A 23,129-nucleotide genomic window follows, 5' to 3' on the forward strand; every position below is an offset into this window, starting at 1 on the left:
AAGATATTAGATTAATATTTTTTCGTTTTGCTGTCTTGTCTACAAATTAAACATAGACAATATAGTAAAAGTGTTAGTGTTCAAAAGAGTCAATAAAACACCTGGAATTGAATTCATATCCGGTGTAAGCTGTCAATGTCATGTAATATGTTCAAATGTCAATAAGACACAAGTTAAAAAGAAACATTCAATCGTAGACAGAGAAGCATTAAACAAAAAATATCCTTAAATTGTTTTAAAAACACACTAAACAAACGCTACTACGCGAAGATCACTGTCAATCTGTCAGGGTGTGAGTTACAAGCATGTTGTCATAATAAAAATGTTAATTAAAAAAAAAATGCGGGTTCCAAAAATTTATTTATTTTGGGGTTCTAGCCCTATATTTTATGTTCTTTTAAAATGAAAATAATTTGTTCTGCTTAGTTGACACTCGGAATAAAGGCCCAGCCTCCATACATAATTGGGACATGTCCTTTCACTTAAGAACTGGACAATTTTGCTTTGACAGTTTTAGAATTATTATTAAAGAAAATTATACCTAAAGGCCTTTAAATATAGTCCAATATTCAATAAAATCACAAATTCAGAGCAAATTCAACCTTAAGGTTTGAGTTTAAGGTTGAATTTGCAAATGCGACTACTTGAATTAAATGCCAAGAAGTTGTGTTTGACACTCATTGAGTGGAGACGTTTTTTGCTCTCTGATTGTTGATCCACTTTTTAATAGGAGATCGATGGTTGTAACCACTTGAACAGACTACGCTAAAAGCTAACGCTTTTAGCAATAGAAGTAGCAAGGGGGCGTGGCCCGCTTACACCCGGGTGTGCGGAACATCGCAAGCGTGCCCGCGCATGTACTAGCAGTCTTGTTTTGTTCTGGGACAAAAGGAATAAATAATATTCAACTGTAAAGTAAGGGATATATTTAATTTTTCACTAAATATTAAACAGCGATTTAAGCCATGCCCCTGGGAACGCTGGGTTCAATATAATGATTTGGCACTTTATAAATCTCGTTACCTCCTCAGACCAATTATTGTATAGGACCTGCCTCGCTAGACGTTACTTTTCTGTCAAAGTATATGATCAACGATCTAATGCGATTATAGAAACTGTCTCTATAGTATCGATGTTAAATAGTTGTAATCGTGTTCGTCGGTTAAAGAGCTCCGTAAAAATACCTCTTTGTGTAATTGAATTGTGTAAAAAAACGGTCAAAAACTTCTAGTTTAGTATAAGATATATACCAAATCTAAGCTCATTTTCTTCAGAAAATGACAGACAATTTTGTTCGTGACTATGAGTGAGATACAGGTCCTTCTATAATTGGTCTGAGGTTACCTCTTATATCTGTGGTTGTAACGTGTGGATGTGTACAAGTTTCAGAGTGCGGCGGCGACTCGCTGGAGGTGACCGACATCCGGTGGTACGAGCTGCGCAACTCGCTCAAGGAGACCTTCCCCTGGCTGGAGTACCTGGCCAGGGTCGGCTGGACGCCGTGCAGTCAATAGTGAGTGTTCTACCAGTTACTGTTGAGCATGAGTCTCCTCACAGAACGAGAGGGGTTAGGTTAAGTCCAACACGCTGGCCCAATATCGATTGGCGGACTTCACATATGTAGAGAACTGAAAAAACCTTCAGGTATGCAGATTTACTCGTGATTTTTTACCTTCGCTGGTGAAACACAAAGTTGGACCTACGACCTCCGAATCGAAGGCAAAGGTCGTTTTCACTGGGCTATCACGGTTCATGGTTCACGGTTCACGGTCAATCTACCGAACCCAAACTCGCTGGCCCAATATCGATTGGCGGACTTCACACATGTAGAGAACTGAAAAACCTTCAGGTATGCAGATTTACTCGTGATTTTTTACCTTAGACACAAAGTTGGACCTACACCCTCCGAATCGAAGGCAAAGGTCGTATCCACTGGGCTATCACGGTTCATGGTTCACGGTTCACGGTCAATCTACCGAACCCAAACTCGCTGGCCCAATATCGATTGGCGGACTTCACACATGTAGAGAACTGAAAAACCTTCAGGTATGCAGATTTACTCGTGATTTTTTACCTTAGACACAAAGTTGGACCTACACCCTCCGAATCGAAGGCAAAGGTCGTATCCACTGGGCTATCACGGTTCACGGTTAATCTACCGAACCCAACATTGCGCGTAATTCAACTCGCACTTGGCCGGCTTTTATTTATAAAAGTAAAACTTCTTTACGCACGCTTGACTTGGTGGTTGGTGGCGTTACGAAAAGTATAATCAGGGAGGCTTTTAAATTCGTGCTGCCATCTACAATTCTACAGGCAAAGTGAAAGAAGTGAAAGTGAAGTTTGTTATTTTAAACTGCCAGTAGATGGCGTGGCGATGAATTTTGAAACAAACCCTCGAAAACCATTGCGACGTAGTTATGCCTGAGGCTCATAGATGGCGTTTTTTTTTTTTTTTTGAAAGTAGTTTTTAATCTAAACTCAGTGTTACAGTCTGCGACCTTCAGAAAAATGCAATGCTGTCTATCATAATGTTTTGCTATAATAATTCTACAGGCGTTCATTATAAGCAACATCCTTGTATGTGTATTAGTTAGTCTCGAATCTGTCTTTTACGAGCAACATTAAACATCCTAGCTGCTTAAGATGGAAGTTTTGTTTGCTCCAATGTATGCCTGAACATACACTGAGATCAATTACATATGGACTTAGCGAGACAGGTGTAATTTGTTTGAGGATTGTCGGAGTATTAGGGGTTTCCCACTAAGAATGTTACCAATAAACCCTGAGTGGCAGAGAATGACCTTGAGTGGAGTCACGCACTTGTGAACGATGTGTGTAGGGTCAAATGATCCTTTGACTGTTAAGAAACCATCCCCTTTTCCACTCAACTCACTCTCCCCGCCTATTCCAAGTAACCCATATAAAATTACACAACAAGAGATGTGGACGGCTCCAACGACATGAGCACACTGAAGCTGTCCGCACCGCAAGTCGTTGCAACGTGGCGATAACAGGATTTAAAGCACACTTTTTTTTTATTTATCTCAATCTCATTGTCCAGCGTGTGGGTGCAGCTGCTGGACCGCAAGCAGCAGCGGCTGGAGCTGGCGCTGGTGCCGCTAGGCGAGTTCAGCGCGCGCGCCGGCTACGAGAACGCGCCCGCCGACATGAACCCCGGGGAGACGCGGGAGCACCCCTGCCCCAACACTCAGGTATCATCATCATGTCAGCTGCTGGACCGCAAGCAGCAGCGGCTGGAGCGTGCGCTGGTGCCGCTGGGCATCATCATATCAGCCGATGGACGTCCACTGCAGGACATAGGCCTTTTGTAGGGACTTTCAAACATCACGATACTGTGCCGCCTGCATCCAGCGAATCCCTGCGACTCACTTGATATCATCAATCCTTCTGGTGGGGGGTCGACCAACACTGCGCTTTCCAGTGCGGGGTCGCCATTCCAGCACCTTGAGACCCCAACGTCCATTAGCTGTTCGAACTATGTGCCCCGCCCATTGCCACTTCAGCATCGCTACTCGACTATGTCGGTGACTTTGGTTCTTTTGCGGATCTTCTCATTTTATTAGATACATTGAAGTATAGTTGGATGGAAACTTTATGACGTCTTGGAAATCAGCTGCGGGTGTCGCCACGTGTACTAGACTTACAAGATGGAGTTCCTGCATTCGATCCCCGGCTGAGTTGATCGAGGTCTTGACGGCCTCCGTGGCGCAGTGGTATGCGCGGTGGATTTATAAGACGGATGTCCTGGGTTCTAGCCCCGGCTGGGCAGATTGAGATTTTCTAAATTTGTCCAGGTCTGGCTGGTGGGAGGCTTCGGCCGTGGCTAGATACCACCCTACCGGCAAAGACGTACCGCCTAGCGATTTAGCGTTCCGGTACGATGTCGTGTAGAAACCGAAAGGAGTGTGGATTTTCATTCTCCTCCTAACAAGTTTTCCCGCTTCAACCTTAGACTGCATCATCACTTACCATCAGGTGAGATTGTAGTCAAGGGCTAACTTGTAAAGAATAAAAAAAAAAAGGTTTTCTTAATGGATAATGTTACTGGGTGCGCAAAATAATTTGAAACTTCGTTACATATGTATACAGATACACTAGTTTTTGTTTTAAAAATACCAAATAGTTATGATTTTACATGAATTAAAAGTTCGCATTAATATCGACTCCCGTTAACGCTCGCGATATAGTACGTGACGTCATCACACAACACACATGTTATAGGCATTTTCGTACTTCTGTCTTACCTATTTTGCCTGAATTATGCTGAAATTGCCTATAACGGGCGAGCAAATGTTGTTTGATGACGTCACGGCGTTAAACGCGAGCTGTGGGCCTAGTGGCAGTTTGATACTGTTACTGTCACGTAACGTAAACGCAAATTTCTAAGGAATTGAAACAGCGCCATCTAGTGGCACTACTGCACAACTGTTTCAATTCCATATAAATTTTCGTTTACGTCAACGCGATAGTAATAGTATGAAAATATTGAAAACTCCCACTGGGCACACTGATCACAGCGCGCTCACTTTAAAATTCTATATCTCGGGTATTTTTGACAGAAAGCTAACATTTTAAAATAGTGACCATTATCCATTGGCTGGTAAGAGGCTTCGGCTGTAGCTAGTTACCACGCTACCGGCAAAGGCGTACCGTTTTTCGATATTTAACACGTTCGTACTTGCGGTACGAGGTCGATTGACCTCGTGCACCTAGTGTCTTCAAGAGTTACGAGGTCGATGGACCTCGTACCACACCACAAATTTTTTAGTACGAGGTCAAAAAACCTCGTACCGCACCAGAGGAAAGTACTGAAAAATCAGTGTCGCAGCGAACGTGTTAAGTATTAATGAACCTAACCCTTCCAGCTGTGGCAGATTATCTGTATTTGAACCCAGTTCCTTTTCTACCGTCCAGCCGATCCAAGTGCTGGTAACGGAGACGGCGCCCGACGCGTGGGTGAACGTGCACGACATCCTGCACTTCCTGCCGTCGTCCCCTGGCACTGTGCAGTTCATCTGGGCGTCCGAGGAGACGGGCCACCTGCACCTGTACCTCATCACGTGCGCCGTGCCGGGGAAGAGAGCTGAAAGTAAGTTCTATGTTTTTACCTTCGTATTTTTTTTTCATGTAGATCTATGCTAATATTATAAAGCAGAAGAGTTTGTTTGTTTGTTTGTTTGATTGAACGCGCTAATCTTAGGAACTACTGGTCCGATTTGAAAAATTCTTTCAGTATTAGATACCCCATTTATTAAGGAAGGCTATAGGCTATACTTTATCCCCGTATTCCCACGGGAACGGGAACCACGCGGGTGAAACCGCGCGGCGTCTACTATTTATTTATTTATTTAATACACTTTATTTGTACACCACAAAAATAAAAGAAAACAAGCAAAACAGAAACACAAGAAAAGTAGAATACAAAAGGCGGCCTTATCGCTTAGTAGCGATCTCTTCCAGGCAACCTTAGTTACTAGTATATTATAAAGGCAAACCTTAGTTACTAGTATATTATAAAGGCAAAAGTATGTGTGTATGTTTCGTCCTCCTTTATGCTGGGGCCACGCGACTTCGTCCGCATGGAATTCCGTTTTTCACAAATCCCTCGGGGACCATGGATTATTCCGGGATGAAAGTAGCCTATGTGTTAATCTATAATTTAAAAAAGGATCGCAAATTGGCCAATTCCTTTTTTTTAAAGTTCGTTGAGTTCAAAGGTGGTTTTTGGCTGAAAAACCATAAAAATAGCTCTTTTCTTTTTCCCATACAATGGTTTCTAACTAAAACGTAGTCAATTTGAGCTTTATTGTTATTGTATAAAGTTTTAAATGAAATTACAAGCACTCACTGTTGTCTAAGCAATGTAGGTGTGTTCCTAACGTCACGAATTAACGTAAGATTTGATCTATATATATAAAACTTAATCACGCCATCCACACGTGAACGACAGGACCGATTTCACTATTTTTTTGAGTTTCTTTATTGTCAGGAGAAGGTTCTTATCACAGAAAAAAAATTTTTAATTTTTTTCTTTGATAAGAAAAAAATTTATTTCTGTGATAAGAAAAATATTTATTATTAAAAAAAAAATTGAAGGGGTAGGGTAGGGTAGGGGTATGGGTAGTTGAAAGTTTACATCGAGTTTCACGCGAACGAAGTCACGGGCGTCCGTTAGTCTAGAATAAAATTCATTTCCATTATAAATTTCAGCCAAATTGCTTCAGTAAGTTTATTTATTTTCCTTGTAGCTTTTTATATACAATTATTTTGTACAGAGCGTGAGAGTTAAATTTATGAACATAATTGTAATAAAATCGTTTATTCAGCCAAAATAAATAAATAAATTACAAACTACTTACACAAATTACTAACTACTTGAAAATTACTCATTGTGATTGTTGTCAACAGCATTAATAGACATGCTGTCAGAGGACGAGTCGAACGCCGTGGGCCCCAACATCATCAGCAAGGAGGCCATCACCACCGGGGAGTGGGAGGTCATGGGGAGGAAGATTTGGGTAAGAACAAAAGAAAGAAACGAAAACTAGTGCCCTTTAGACCACACGACTGAAGTAAAACTTGAAAAAAAGCGCCATCTATGAATTTCACGCATAACTGCATCGCTACAGGTTCTTGTAGAGTTTTAAAAAGGGATTGTTTCAAAGTTCTTTAATAGCGCCATCTACTGGTAGTTTTAAATAACAAACACTGTTTCACTGTGCTTGTTAATAGTACCTTAAAAGCCTTGCCCATCATTAACATCACAATGTTACAACAAGTAACATTGTGATGTGTAATTCTAAAATAAAAACACATTCATAATTGAATAAAAGTCAAAGTAATTATTAATTAAAATTTCTATGGCTTGGCACAGATTAGCCAATGTCAAGTAGCAAAATATTAACTTATAATTTTGCCAAACACTGTTTGCTTAAGGTTTACGTGACGTCATTATACGTTAAAATATAGACCATCATAGACATCGTTTTTGCTTATATTGTTAAAAAAATATTTAAAAATTGAAATTTTTATGTATTCACGTTTCAAAAATATTGGATATTTTTTTTTCAATCTAGTTGAACGATAATGAACTTTTTTAAATTTAAGACCATTTTTAGGGTTCCGAACGTACGTATAAAAACGGAACCCTTATAATCTCACTTGCGCACATTTTAATATCTGTCTGTTTTCTCCTAATATACTGGACCAATCCAGTTGAAATTTGGTACACATATAAATTTTAGTGACCCAAATACAGGGATGTATCGTGAATAGGTGAAATTTGAATATGGGGGGCACTTTCTTCATCAACCCATATTCGGCTCACTGCTGAGCTCGAGTCTCCTCTCAGAATGAGAAAGGTTAGACCAATAGTCCACCACGCTGGCCCAATGCGGATTGGCAGACTTCACACACGCAGAGAATTAAGAAAATTCTCTGGTATGCAGGTTTCCTCACGATGTTTTCCTTCACCGTTTGAGACACGTGATATTTAATTTCTTAAAATGCACACAACTGAAAAGTTGGAGGTGCATGCCCGGACCGGATTCGAACCCACACCCTCCGGAATTTGAGGCAGAGGTCTTATCCACTTGGCTGGTCATATCATATCTGTATCCATATTGTGCCTTAATTAGTGTCATGTTTGTAGGTAGACGAGTCCCGAGGCCTGGTGTACTTCGTGGGGCTCCGCGAGACGCCGCTGGAGCGCCACCTGTACGTGGCGCCCTACAACCCGCCGCGCCCGCACCAGGTCGCGCTGCTCTCCAGCGTCGGCCACTCGCACACTGTCGACATGGACGAGGTCATCACCATGCATTTATGGACCGATTTTGAAAAAAGAATTTTATGGACCGATTTTGAAAAAAGAATTTTATGGACCGATTTTGAAAAAAGAATTTTATGGACCGATTTTGAAAAAAGAATTTTATGTACCGATTTTGAAAAAAAGAATTTTATGGACCGATTTTGAAAAAAGAATTTTATGGACCGATTTTGAAAAAAGAATTTTATGGACTGATTTTGAAAAAAAGAATTTTCAAAATCGGTCCATAAATGACGGAATTATCGCTGGATATATCGCATACATAAAAAAAAACATACATACAGCCGAACATAGAACCTACTCCTTTTTTGGAAGTCGGTTAAAAACGGACGTCCTAGGTTTGATCCCCGGCTAGACCGATTGAGATTTTCAGGTCCAGGTCTGGCTGGATTTTTTTTGACAATGATTTAACCTAACATATATTAAAAATAGCTTCTTCGCATCCTCACGTAATTGTGCCTACTTGAAACAAACACATGCTTACATGGGGTGGTGGGAGGATTCGGCCGTGGCTGGTTACCACCCTACCGGCAAAAAACGTACCGCCAAGCGATTTAGCGTTCCGGTACGATGTCGTGTAGAAACCGTAATCGGTGTAGATTTTCATCCTACTTAGGCGTAGGATGAAAATCCACATAAGTCAGCTTGCTTTCATCTTAAATTGCATCATCACTTGCCATCAGGTGAGATTGCAGTCAAAGACTTAAGTAAAGTATTAAAGAAAGGTAGAGTTTGTGACATTGTAGGGGGTAATCTCTGCATCTACTGAAACGATTTTGAAAATTCTAAATTTAAAAGTTCATTCCACGAAATTCGACATAAACAAAGCCTTAATCTTTTCATCTCAAATGGTAAACAACCCGACATGGGCGAGCGATTATGAACCCTATGTCTGTAGTAATAGAGTTGTCCGTAACCATAGAGGAATTAGAAAATGGAGATGCATCGCACTCAAATTCACGAACAAAATTGTCTGTCGTTTTTTAAAGAAAGACGAGGTAAACTCACACATCGAAAATATTTAACACCATTAAAAATATTCTATGTCCATACACTACACACAACTATAATTTGAATTGCAATACACACACACGCGTAATTTTTACACAGACTAATATACACATTGCTTAGACTATCCACAGATTAAATACATAGAATATTCGATTACTGATCGATGGCTTTTGGATTTGGCTGTTTCGTCAAAAGAATCGATTCTTTTTATAAATTGTTTTTATTACAAATTTGATAAAATTAAGGTTTAAATACTTTCAAATGAAACGTTACTCCATCTTTTACTAAACTACAAGTTTTTGGCCGTTTTTTATGCCATTTAACTACACAAACCAGCATTTTTAGGGAGCTCTTTACACGACGAAAACAATTACAACAATGAAACATCGATTCTGTAGCAACAGTTTTTATAAACGCGTTAGATTAGATTAGTTTAATATCTTTAAATTATTAGTTTACTATATTTTTAAAATTTCATTCTTTTTTTTTTAAGTATTTGTTGTCTTTTGTTTATTATGTGTGTGTGTGTGTGTCCAAATAAAATAATCTTCTTTCTTTTCTCTCTTTCTATTTTTGATCTTTGCCAGAGGGGTAACGGTTAGCGAGGCAGGTCCTGTTATTTAAATGGTCTAAGTCCGTAACAGTATGTGTGATTTGTGCAGGACTGCTCCATGGCGGTGATCACGTCCTCCAACATCAGCAGCGTGCCGAGCACGCGCGTGTACCGCGTGGCGCACGCACCCGCCACCATGCTGCTGCCGCACGGGACGCTGGTCGAGAGGGCGTGCTCAGGTAACACCCGACACCCTCACCCTTCAACCTTCGCCCTACACCCTTCACTCTACACTATTCACCTAACGAATATTCACCCTACACCTTATCTTTCAACCTTCACCTTGCAAGTTCACTCTACATCATTCAGCCTACACCTTTCAACCTTAAATCATTCACCCTACACCCTTCACTCTACACTCGACACTATTCATCTAACGAATATTCACCCTACACCTTATCTTTCAGCCTTCACCTTACACCTTACACCTTGCAAGTTCACTCTACATCATTCACCCCTACACCTTTCAACCTGAAACCATCACTCTACACTATTCACCCAACAATCCTCACTCTACATCCTACACCTTCACCATTCACCCTACACTCTTCACTCTACACCCTAAACCCTATCACCGTTCGCGGTAATGTGTTACGAAAAATGTAATCATAAAAATGTAGATGGCGCTTTGTATGTCATTTCGACATACAAAGCATCTGCCATAACACTACGACACAACACAAGTAAGTCCAATGCCGTTCTTTTAACGGCATAATTATGAACTAACTAGTAAGAGTTTGAGAAGTAATGCAAATCCTACACGAGAGATGGCGCTATTAACCGCTACTAATTTTAAAGTTTCTCTTTCATGTATTATTTTATTTTTGAAAGAAGTTTTATTTCAGTCGTGTCATCATAATCTAGTAGACTTTGTTTAATGGTCTTTACACAAGTCAGACAGAAAAATTGGGAGATGCCAATTACCATGTCGCGTCGCGCGACATCAAGTAACACCGCGACGTAACAAAATGGACAACAGCGTTTTTGACGTTTTGAAGAATTGAAAAAATACATAATTTTATAATTTAGATTCATAAGAAATCCTTAACGTAATAAATTAATTAATATAGTTCGGACCCTTATTCCATGTACTATACAAAAATAATATTGTTTATATTAAAAGAGATGGAGTATTTCAGGTCCACTCTTCCTTCCTTGTGTTTTATAAATTTGAATGGTACGGGTGTACCATTAGTAAGTACTTATTTTATTAAAATCTAAATAAGTCAATAAATAAAAGTAACTAGCGGACTCGGTCAAGCTTCGCTTTGACTTACGCCTACCCCTACCCTACCCATACCCTACTCCTACCCTACCCCTACTCTACCCATACCCTACCCATACACTATCCCTACCCTACCCCTAACCCTATCCTACCCCTACCCTACCCCTAATTTTCTTTGATATAAACCTCACGGAGCCCGAGACCTTTCCAACGAATGCAAAACCGTGGAAATCGGTTTGTGCGTTCTTGAGTTATAGCGTCAGGAAGGAAAACCCGACTTATTTTTATATAGTAGAATTAAAATGAAATAAATAAAATTAAAACCCAAGTTTTTGAGTTATATCAAGATGGCGCCCTTAAAGCAACTATGACATGACAATTGACGGCAAACGTCAAATCGACTACTGCATTGAAGACGTCATCAATCCGCCATTATTACCTATGTTAGTGTTGCATTTCTTGGGAGAGAATGGATTTCGAAAGAATTAAAGTAAATTCGTAGATTTGTATAATCAAAAAATATTTTCTTTTATTTCCGCCAGGGTACAATGACTGATCTTGGGCTCCATACAATTTTGGACCATCTTCTTTGACATGACTCAACTATTATATCGGTACACAAACGGTTCAGTTGTGTGATTGGTTCCAGAGTCGTCGGACACGCGCTCGTTCAACGGCTCGTGGGACAGCCGCTCGTGCGACGGCGACGACGACAGCGAAGTATCATTACTTGTGAGGGGTAAATTATATTCTATATCTATCTCTAATATATCCTACTAGCTGATGCCGGTTTCCCGTTCCCGTAGGAATGCAGGGATAATATATAGCCTATAGCTGAAAATCAGCGCTGTTCATGTCCAGCAGTGGACGTCCATCGGCTGTTACTGATAATGATGATTTGTGACAGGGCTGGATTGAGGAGGTCTAGAGGCTCTTGTACCTATGTTTAAGAAAAAATGTAGGTATTACGAAACTAATTCCACGCAGACAAAGTCGCGTGCTTCCGCTAGTATAACAAAAAATTAACAAGTCAGCAAGTTTATGAGGGTTAACAAAATTTCCACCAGCACCTTTCTCGCTTTCTGTCGTCATACAAGCATCTCTGTACCGCGTAGTAAGGACTATTTTATACATTATTTTACATAGTATGTATCGTTAGCTATATGTATAATCATGGAATTCCAAAGATATCAGTGACGGCCACTTTATTCCAGAACGTTCTCTCAGCGGCATAGACGTGCCTCCGCCGCAGATCCTGTCGACGCGACTGTCGTGCGGCCTCATGGCGTACTGCACGCTGTGGCGCTGCGCGGGCGCGGGGCGGCGCCCCACCGTGCTGCACGTGTACGGCGGGCCGGAGGTGCAGACGGTCACAAACAGCTACAAGGTAATGCGACGCGACTGTCGCGCGGCCTCATGGAGTACTGCACGCTGTAGCGCAGAGCGCGAACCACCGTGCAGCACGTGTACGGCGGGCCGGAGATGCAGACAGTCACAAACAGCTCTAAGATAATGCGTCGCGACTGTCGCGTACGATTCAACTCTATAATACCTTACGTTTCGTTATAATAATAATTTTCTGTCTGTTCTGATACTTTAATTAAGAGCAAAGTCTATGCCACGCGTGTACGTCATGTAAAATCACAAAATGGCGGCACTCCCCCATCAGCGCGAATAATGGCAATGCGTCTAAATATAACTTCACGTAACGAATTCTTTGATCGTTAACGTTAAGTTATTGACGGATGAAATATAGATGATAGATTCTGCAACACTAAACTGAATATCTTGATTTAGTTGTCACAATTTTTCAAATCTCCTTTATGCACATTACTTTACGTTTAGTAGTAGACTGGCGAATGCATTAAAAATAGTGTAATCCAATTGACATATCGTAAAAGCGCCATCTGTATAATACTGCATACTGCGACACAGATCAAGTAAGCCCAGCTGAAGTAAATCCAGTCCGACACGAGAGATGGCGCTGCTAACTTCTACTAATTATTAAGTTTCTCTTTTATGTATTATTTTAATTAATTATAAAAGAAGTCTTACTTCAGTATTAGTCACTATTTTTTTTAAATGGTCTATTGTCCCTCATATAAGATATTGTTTGAAATGTGCAGGGTATTAGACAGCTGCGCATGCACATGCTGGCGGCGCGCGGCTTCAACGTGGTGGCGGTGGACTCGCGCGGCTCCAAGCACCGCGGCCGCGCGTGGGAGGCCGCCATCAAGGGCAAGATGGGGCAGGTGGAGCTGGACGACCAGGTACGTGTGACGTCACCGGCATCAGCCGCACGCGCTGGTGCACTCGCGCGGCTCCAAGCACCGCGGCCGCGCGTGGGAGGCCGCCATCAAGGGCAAGATGGGGCAGGTGGAGCTGGACGACCAGGTACGTGTGACGTCACCGGCATCAGCCGCACGCGCTGGTGCACTCGCGCGGCTCCAAGCACCGCGGCCGCGCGTGGGAGGCCGCCATCAAGGGCAAGATGGGGCAGGTGGAGCTGGACGACCAGGTACGTGTGACGTCACCGGCATCAGCCGCACGCGCTGGTGCACTCGCGCGGCTCCAAGCACCGCGGCCGCGCGTGGGAGGCCGCCATCAAGGGCAAGATGGGGCAGGTGGAGCTGGACGACCAGGTACGTGTGACGTCACCGGCATCAGCCGCACGCGCTGGTGCACTCGCGCGGCTCCAAGCACCGCGGCCGCGCGAGTGCTTGGAGCCGCGAGTGTTTGTGCACACATGTGCACTTGTGCTGTTTGATCGAACTTGTACGATAGGATAGCTTAGGGTAGAGTAATGTGTACAGTTTATGGTACTGATGCGGTAATACTTGTGGTGTTGGGCAGGTAGAAGTCCTCCAGTGGCTGGCGAAGGAGACGGGCTGCATCGACATGGAGCGCGTCGCCATACACGGCTGGAGCTACGGTGAGTACCTATTTAACTGTTGTTATGTGGCTAACTACATACACCACCCATAGTTAGCCACATACAAATACTATTTGTATTTGTATTTGTATGTGGATGGGTGGTGTTACCATTCAAAATTTTTTTTACAGACGCCATAAGTTCCTTTTGTGTAAATGTAGGAGTTAGCTGTATTGGATGTTTGTTGGCAGGCGGGTACCTGTCGCTGCTGGGGCTGGCGACGCGGCCCAACATCTTCAAGGTGTGCGTGGCGGGCGCGCCCGTGACCTGCTGGCGGCTGTACGACACGGCGTACACGGAACGGTACATGGGGCTGCCGGCGTGGGGCCCGCACGCCTACAGCCGGGCCAGCGTGCTCGCGCACGCGCCCTTCTTCCCCGACAGGTGAGTGTGACACTGTCAGCTGTCGCTGCGGCGGCTGTACGACACGGCGTACACGGAGCGGTACATGGGGCTGCCGGCGTGGGGCCCGCACGCCTACAGCCGGGCCAGCGTGCTCGCGCACGCGCCCTTCTTCCCCGACAGGTGAGTGTGACACTGTCAGCTGTCGCTGCGGCGGCTGTACGACACGGCGTACACGGAGCGGTACATGGGGCTGCCGGCGTGGGGCCCGCACGCCTACAGCCGGGCCAGCGTGCTCGCGCACGCGCCCTTCTTCCCCGACAGGTGAGTGTGACACTGTCAGCTGTCGCTGCGGCGGCTGTACGACACGGCGTACACGGAGCGGTACATGGGGCTGCCGGCGTGGGGCCCGCACGCCTACAGCCGGGCCAGCGTGCTCGCGCACGCGCCCTTCTTCCCCGACAGGTGAGTGTGACACTGTCAGCTGTCGCTGCGGCGGCTGTACGACACGGCGTACACGGAGCGGTACATGGGGCTGCCGGCGTGGGGCCCGCACGCCTACAGCCGGGCCAGCGTGCTCGCGCACGCGCCCTTCTTCCCCGACAGGTGAGTGTGACACTGTCAGCTGTCGCTGCGGCGGCTGTACGACACGGCGTACACGGAGCGGTACATGGGGCTGCCGGCGTGGGGCCCGCACGCCTACAGCCGGGCCAGCGTGCTCGCGCACGCGCCCTTCTTTCCCGACAGGTGAGTGTGACACTGTCAGCTGTCGCTGCGGCGGCTGTACGACACGGCGTACACGGAGCGGTACATGGGGCTGCCGGCGTGGGGCCCGCACGCCTACAGCCGGGCCAGCGTGCTCGCGCACGCGCCCTTCTTCCCCGACAGGTGAGTGTGACACTGTCAGCTGTCGCTGCGGCGGCTGTACGACACGGCGTACACGGAGCGGTACATGGCGATGTTGTGTTGCAGGGAGGGCCGGCTGCTCATCATCCACGGGCTGGCGGACGAGAACGTGCACTTCTGCCACACGGCGGCGCTGCTGTCCGAGCTGGTGCGACTGGGCAAGCCGCACCGCGTGCAGGTGATACATCAGCATTCGTCATCAACCCATATCCGGCTCACTGCTGGGCTCGAGTCTCCTCCCAGAATGAGAGGGATAAGGCCAAAAGTCCACCACACTGGCCCAATTCGCAAACTTCACACACGCAGAGAATTAGGAAATTTCTCTGGTGTGCAGGTTTCCTCATGATGTTTTCCTTCACCGATTGAGACACGTGATATTTAATTTCTTAAAATGCACACAACTGAAAAGTTGGAGGTGCATGCCCCGGACCGGATTCGAACCCACACCCTCCGGAATCGGAGGCAGAGGTCATATCCACTGGGCTATCACGGCCTCATCATCATCATCAACATCCTCATACCAAATACCTTGTACAATGTGATAAATCAAACTAATTTATCACACTATAATTTCTTTATTTCTTTACACTATACTCTAAATAAATTAATTATTTAATTGATATTTTAATTTTAATTTTAATAATTGATATATTAATTATTATTGCAATACATACCCACAATAACTTGATAGGTGTTATCGCGAAGACAGTTGAACAAAGAATGAAGCCCGCTATGACAGAGACTCTGCCAATATGGCGTTTGCCGCCATAATGGCGGAAGTCATTGTTCCACCATGCTCATTACATTCATTTAATAAAAATAGATAAACATGAATGATATTGATATTGAAACTATTATTAAATGTGACATTTTTATAATATTAGAACTATAAACATAAGCGCAAAAATAACAAAGATATTAGTAATTTTGTTATTATTATTATTTATTTATTATTATTTAACAAACAACACATTGAAATTAAGCCTAACCATAGTGCAACACAAACCACAGTTAGTTTTACTGTGCACTGGTTATTATTGCATACAATAAATACAATATTTAGGAACAAACAGAACATTATTAACAAACAGAAGAGGATAAATAAACAGATTAACAAACAGAAGAGGATAAATACCAAGAATAATGATTATAGGGTAGTTGAAAAAAAGTGTGAGTGAACCGGTGCTGCGACGTTACACAGGCTGTCCCAAAAAATAATTCTTTAGTTTCCGCTTATGTACGTTCGTGAGTATATTGGTATCTTTTAGAAGATTCTTTACCGCATCCGGAAAATCGTTAAAGATTGTCGGAACAATATATTCCAGCCTTCTCGTACCATACCCATTTATGAAGTTCGGTACATACAATTTACATTTTTTTGAACTTCTTAGTTGTTTATTGTATGTAATTTCCTTCAGTTTAGGTTTTATTTGAAGGTACTGCTCTGTTATTATGGAATATTTTGTTTTTACGTCTATTGGCATTAATTTACAGTAATTAAATAAGACATGATAATCATTTCTATATTGTTGTTTTATTTTTTTCGGTACAATGGTTTTTAAAAGGCGTAGTTGAAGTTGATATATTTGATTAATATTACTTTTATACGTAAGACCATAACTACTCAATCCATATGATATTATTGATTCACCTAGTGCTTTGTACATCATTAGTAAGGTGGAAAATGGAACTTTGTTATTGATCAATGATAGTTTAGCCAGGAGAGCACGAAGCTTATCGCACACATAATTAATGTGTTCTTTCCATTGAAGACGATCATCGATAATTAATCCTAGGTATCGTTGACTGGAGACCGTCTCAACGGAAGCACAACTACAAATATTAGATGTCCGTTTTGTAAAATGTTGCTCGTTTTTATGCATACATTGATGGCTATGTGCTATAAGCTTTGTAATACCATTGTATCTGTTATGACTCGAACTAATGTACATCATTTTAGTTTTATCAACATTAATAACTAGGCCAACGTCATGCGACCATTTTAATAGTGAATCAAAATCTGATTGAAGCTGGAACATAGCTTCGTGGATGTCGTGATGAGCGGACACTAAGCAAGTATCATCAGCAAATTGAAACATTTCGCACGTTTTAATTTTATTTGCAAGATCATTTACATACGTTAAAAAATGCAAAGGGCCAATAACCGAACCTACCCAATAACCTGTTTGAACGCCCATACAAATATAACGATCATTGTGTACCTATGACGTCATTAATTCGTGCCTTTTTGTATGGGGCGTTTTTCAGGGATATTTGCTTTTTATGTATAAATTACATTATGGAGCGTAAATAATTTATTTTAATTGTTTTTTAAGAGCAGTGGACTGTAGAAACTTCTCGGATAGGATATGAAGAATGAATTGAAAGGACTGACCTTTAATGGCTTCTATTTTCTTTCTTCTTCGTTCTCCACGTTACGCTCTCATATTCCTAGCGGTATTATTGATCAACTTGATGATAATTAACTTGATGAATTGATGATAATGATGAGCAGCTGTTTCTTGTCACTGACACTTTGAGCACACCAAAAGAAAACGAATAGTTTTAAGCGTTCTTGATTTTTCTTGTCTTGATTGGTCACAGGATGAGGAAATAATGAAAGATTGATAGGTGCGGGGAAGAGAGGAGTGCGGGAAGGGAAGGTTACGTTTACGTTCCATTATATGCGCGATTAATTTGATATACCATCTTCCTAGATGTTGTTTATTATCATTATTATAATAATTAAATAAGATATTTTATGTATATTAATTTTTAATTGTATAATTAAACGTACCACATTACATTGACCTTATTTATCCGAATGTATGATAAAAATCAATATATTCAAACCTAGTCATCATCTCAATTGTCTGATATCAAAAAACTCATTAATGTTTCCAGGTGTACCCCGGCGAGCGACATTCACTGCGAGCAATGCACGCGGCGAAACACTACGAAGCGACACTTCTACACTTCTTACACGAAAACCTTTGAACTGCACACAAACACAACTCTCGACACAACACTACCAGTGGCACGTGGTAGAGGAAACATCCCAGGTGCACCAGGACTTGTGACCTTGTGCATAGATTTAATGGGTCCCTTTACAATGCATCAACACTCACCTCCCCTGCCCTACATGTTCTTCACACAAAACATTGCACAAAATCATTAACGCGACTGGCAGCGTGACGGTGTCGACGCTGCCTAACAAACAACTGGGCTCAAGTGATCAAATACCCTCTTATTTATATTAATACTGATACCTCTTCTCTACAGTAACATAATATCTGTCTTAATATTAAGATATTGTGATGTGGCATTACTTATAAATAAACATTTTTTTTTGTTTTTACCAAGTAAATACAGGTCTAGGAATGAAACGTCCCACTGGCAGTGAAGTGTTTAACTATGTATAATGTATGTTTTGATAACTCTATGCAATAATGTGACATTTTTTTTTTATTTGAATAGATGGTTATGTAAAGAGAAATGGACTCCAATAGCATGCGTCAACGTCATAATATCTCATGAAGAAAAGAAAAATGTCGACAAACAGCGGTGCAACCGAAATTATCGCTTTCTCTTTCGTTACATTGGGATGAAAGAGAGAGTTATATTTCAAGTCCTCTGCCGTCGACTCTCTGTGTTTTATGTATAAATTAGTTAATATTTATTTAATTGCTCACTTTAAAAAGTCTTAAAATACAATATTAAAAAAAGGTACTTAGTCAAATATCTTACTAGCACACAGTTTACTGTTTAATTATTGTATTTCGGTGTCTGTGTTTCAAAACAGTGTTTTTTTTTTGTTTGCGCAGATTTACAAGACGGAGATCTTGAGTTTGATCCCCAGCTGGGCCGATTGAGGTTTTCTCAATTGGTCCCGGTCTGGCTGGTGGGAGGCATCGGCCTTGGCTAGTTACCACCCTACCGACAAAGACGTACCGCCAAGCGATTTAGTGTACCCTTTACGATGTCGTGTAGAAACCGAAAAGGGTGTGGATTTTCATCCTCCTCCTATCAAGTTAGCCCGCTTCCATCTTAGATTGCATCATAACTTATCATCAGGTGAGATTGTAGTCAGGCGAATTGAGAACCTCCTCCTTCTTTTTAAAGTCGGTTAAAAATTAAAAAAAAAGTTAAATGAAATGAGAAATAACGTCATAGTGTAATTTTTTTAAATGTTTTTTAACCGCTGAAACGTCCCGTGCAACCAAAATCGTTGCATTGCAAGCACCCCTAAACCATAATGCAACCAAAATGGTAGCATGAATAATAAACAAATATAATTTGAATAATTATTTATTTGATCGCAAAAATGAAAAATCACTACCACTTGATGTTTAATAACGTCATTATAGTCTGACAAGTTCGTTGATATGCGGGCGACGGGGGAAAGACTGCGCGGATGTGAAATCGTGCGTGCGGGGAAGTGAGGTGCATCAGTCATGGGTTTTTCATTCATCGCTGCACGCCCCCCGGCCCGCGCGAACTATCGGGAGTGTTACGAACGAAGTTGCCAAGCTATAACGTCATTTCGTTAAAATAACCATATAATTACGTAATCACTACCATTTTTTTTAAATGACCTTGAGATCGGATTTTATTGTTTGGTTTCGTATCGTATAGAATATTTTCGCTAAATCCCCTTTTAAAATAAATCATTTATTTATTTCTACACTTTATTTTTTTACATCACAAAACAAGGAGACAAACAATTCAATCATTGATTATTATTTTTCGTATCTACGTAGGAGATTAAAACTCCCACAAATTTAAAACGTTCGATTAAGAAAATATTTTTATTCGAACGTTTTAAATATATTATAACATATTTCATTTCATGGATGCTAAAAAATGCTATATAGTACCACAGAATAAAGAATGATCCAGAAGTCTTAACAAACAGTGTGGTGAAGGCGGTGAACCCATAAAAAAGGGGGGAAAAACTATCGAGAAAAATTTTACAAATTGTGTATTTTGTATAGTCATAACGAAGCTAACACTTTGAAATATCATTTACCTAAATATCAGGCTCCTAACTTTTCCAATCTGAGATCCAGACATAGCTGGGCATTAACTCGTTAATCCGTTAATCGTTAATTAACGAAGTTAACATTTTGATAAACGGATTAACTTTTAAGTTAACTTTTAAAAATGTTAACGGACCCGTTAACTTCCGTTAATATGCAGAAGTCCGTTAGTCGTTAATCCAATGCCTACTATTTACCGCGCGACGTGATTAACAGGTTTAGACAAGTAAGAAATTATGAAAGATTTTTTTTCAAATAAATCAACAAATTACTATATTTATGTTAAAATTATTGATAAAATCAACTGAAAACAAATTATGGCACTTTTCCCCAGTGCTCACCTTTATTTTTCCAATGGTAAATTTTCAATCTCACACAATGATATAAAAATGCAATATTAACCAGTCATATTAACGGATTAACGATTAACGTTAACTTGCGTTAATTCTTCCGGAATGTAACGCTTTAACGTTTAACGAAGCTAACTTTTTTTGTAGCGGATTAACGATTAACGAAGTTAACTATTTGATTAACGGTGCCCAGCTATGGATCCAGATATATTTGTAACCACCAAATTACATATTGCACACTCTTAATATAAACAATATTAATTTCGTGTAGTATATAGCATAATGGTCCGAACTATATCGATATTAATTAATAAAATGTTATTATTTCTTAAAAAAAAAACTTAATTTAAAAAATCATGTATTTTCCAAATGTCAAAAACACTGTCGTCCATTTTGTGACGTCACAATGGATGTGCTAAACGTCAAACTACTAATATTTTTTGTCAAACGCTCCGTTTATATGGGATTTGCTAAAGTGACGTCATGAAACAGTTGAAATATAGACCGTCATGGCCGACAGGCGTTTTGGCTCGTATTGTAAAAAAAAAACATTGAAATTTTTATGTAATCACGTCTCAAAAAAATATGATTTTTTTTTAATCACTTAGAACGATAATGAACAATTTAAGGCTATTTAAAAAAAAGTGTCAACTAGCCTGTTGGTCTGAGGTGGCTATGCTATTCAGTCCCTGTGAGGGCTCAAAAAGGCTAGAACCCAGAGCCGTAAAGCTCATTATTAAAAAAAAAATCATAGTCCCTGTATTGTATTATTTGTAAATGTATGGCTCGTTATTGCATAAAGTTGTTTATTTTGTACCGAATAGCGCTTAAAGTTATCAATATTATTAATTATTATTATTAATTAAGTTGCCTCACTGTTATTATAAAATAAATATTTTAATGAATTTATCGTGATTGTTTTATTTTTAATGGCTCTACAGGACCAGCCCGGAGCCAAGTGGCACGTCGATTCTCTTTCTACGATCGTTAACGCTTCGACAACTAGAAAATGTATGGGCATGACAGATCTTGATCACGTGACGTGACGTTTTTCCGGAATAAAAAGTAGCCTATGTGTTAATCTATGCTATAATATATCTCAATACCAAATTTCAGCGAATTCGGTTAAGTAGTCGAGGCGTGAAAGAGTAACAAACATTCATATCATTAAAAGATTTTTCGGGATAAAAAGTAGCCTATGTGTTAATCCAGAGTAAAATCCAAATCGCTTCAGTAGTAGCGGCGTTAAAGAGTAACAAACATCCAAACATACATTTAAACACCCATACAAACTTTCGCGTTTATAATATTAGTAAGATTAGTAGGATTTGCTATAACTTGTAAAATGTAAGACAGGTAATTAGATGACTTTTTCTTTAAACATTAGACTTTGACTATTTAGACTATGGACCTGTTTCGTACCCAAATTCACCAACAAAAAGTCTGTCGTTTTTTGAGGGGGACGAGGTAAACTCACACAACGAAAATATTTAACACCATTAAATATATTCTGTGTCCATACACGACACACAACTGTAAATTTGACTCGCAATTGACAACAACACGTTACACGAGCGAAGGATGGGAGTGTTGATCGATCGTCAAGAATTATTTAACCCTACATCCAGCTCACAAGACCTGGACTTTGCTCAGTTTTTCTCTCTACCACGCGATGGACCCGGCACCCGCACGGTGAATCCATGGATTGCTAAGATATTCGTCTCATAATCTATGGAGGATAGAAGAGGATATTGAGCAACATTCATACAGCTACTGTTTATCCCTGAGGTTCCCGCGGGATCGTACAACTTAATTACGGACGAATTTGCGGTCATCTGTTAATGCAAAATGATTGCTTGATGAATGCAAAAAAAAATAGACTCGAATTGAAAGCCTCCTCCTTTTAATTTATTATGAAACATGGCTAAAACTCACGTGATATTACGTCGGAGTAAGCCCGACTAGTTTCGAACCCATACGGGGCCCTTAGTCATGAGCTGGTTCTTGCATCGCGGCACGATCCAAACTGCCACGCATTGCGCGCGCGGAGAGTGGTTGAGTGGTGGGGAGTGAAGGTTCCGTTACACTCTCCGACGGTTCATTAATGTCATCTTCATTAGACTCGTCTTCTTGTAAGCAAACCGAACTAATGCTATCTTGTTCCAAGTTTGTTGTATGTGACAATGAAAGAAATAGCGGTTTCCACGCTGTGGGCAGCAACCATCCATGATCCCGATTAAAATTCGGGTGACGACTAATTTCTATCGCTTCACGTATCTTACGAGGTACTAGAAACTTTTCCCTTGACAATACAGAAGCCTTATCAAAACGGATATAATGAGTCGTACCCGAAGCTAGAACATGCTCGGCTATTGCTGAACCGTCCGTGTCCACATTCTTCATGCTCCGTATGTGTTCTTTTACCCTTGTGGTGATGTTACGACGAGTCTCACCGATGTATGATCTACCACAGTCACACGGAATCTTGTACACCCCGGGCACGTTCAGCGGATCCCTATCCTTAGGCGATCGCAGTACACTCTTCACCAGTGCAGGTGGACGAAACCGCGTCACTATGTCAAATCTCCGTTGGAGATAGTGGCTGATTTTGTCCGTCACGCCCTTCACATATGTTAAGTACACTGGTGACCGGTTCACACAGTACGGTTTCCGCCTAGTTGTTGTTTGTGCCCATCTGGAACTCTGACGCCAACTATAGCCATTGTTCTCCAGCGCCTGTCTCACCACTCTTAGTTCGCACCCAATATAGGGTGGGTCACAAAGACTTAGGGCTCGATTTATGAGGCTTCTTGGTACCGACGATATCTGCGACGGATGGTGGTGCGAACTCGCATGGAGATA

At 41.5% G+C, this 23,129-nt stretch overlaps 1 protein-coding gene across 2 annotated transcripts in view; it reads left to right on the forward strand.

Moving 5' to 3' along the window:
- Positions 1-21,177, forward strand: part of LOC112051120 (dipeptidyl peptidase 9) — a 28,689-nt gene extending 7,512 nt beyond the window's left edge. Inside the window, exons 7-19 of one of the 2 annotated variants that reach the window (XM_024089613.2) lie at positions 1,384-1,513; positions 3,065-3,215; positions 4,939-5,113; positions 6,433-6,542; positions 7,676-7,828; positions 9,523-9,652; positions 11,348-11,437; positions 11,913-12,085; positions 12,825-12,968; positions 13,552-13,630; positions 13,822-14,014; positions 14,945-15,056; positions 17,783-21,177. In XM_024089613.2, coding sequence (XP_023945381.1) covers positions 1,384-1,513; positions 3,065-3,215; positions 4,939-5,113; positions 6,433-6,542; positions 7,676-7,828; positions 9,523-9,652; positions 11,348-11,437; positions 11,913-12,085; positions 12,825-12,968; positions 13,552-13,630; positions 13,822-14,014; positions 14,945-15,056; positions 17,783-17,875 — 1,733 coding nt within the window. In that variant the 3' untranslated portion in view covers positions 17,876-21,177. Of the gene's footprint in view, positions 1-1,383; positions 1,514-3,064; positions 3,216-4,938; positions 5,114-6,432; positions 6,543-7,675; positions 7,829-9,522; positions 9,653-11,347; positions 11,438-11,912; positions 12,086-12,824; positions 12,969-13,551; positions 13,631-13,821; positions 14,675-14,944; positions 15,057-17,782 lie in introns of those variants that run through there. The other variant, XM_024089611.2, reaches the window with a different exon arrangement.
- The last annotated feature ends 1,952 nt before the right edge of the window (positions 21,178-23,129 follow it).

The sequence above is a fragment of the Bicyclus anynana genome, chromosome 26 (assembly GCF_947172395.1).
Source record: "Bicyclus anynana chromosome 26, ilBicAnyn1.1, whole genome shotgun sequence".
NCBI lineage: Eukaryota > Metazoa > Arthropoda > Insecta > Lepidoptera > Nymphalidae > Bicyclus > Bicyclus anynana.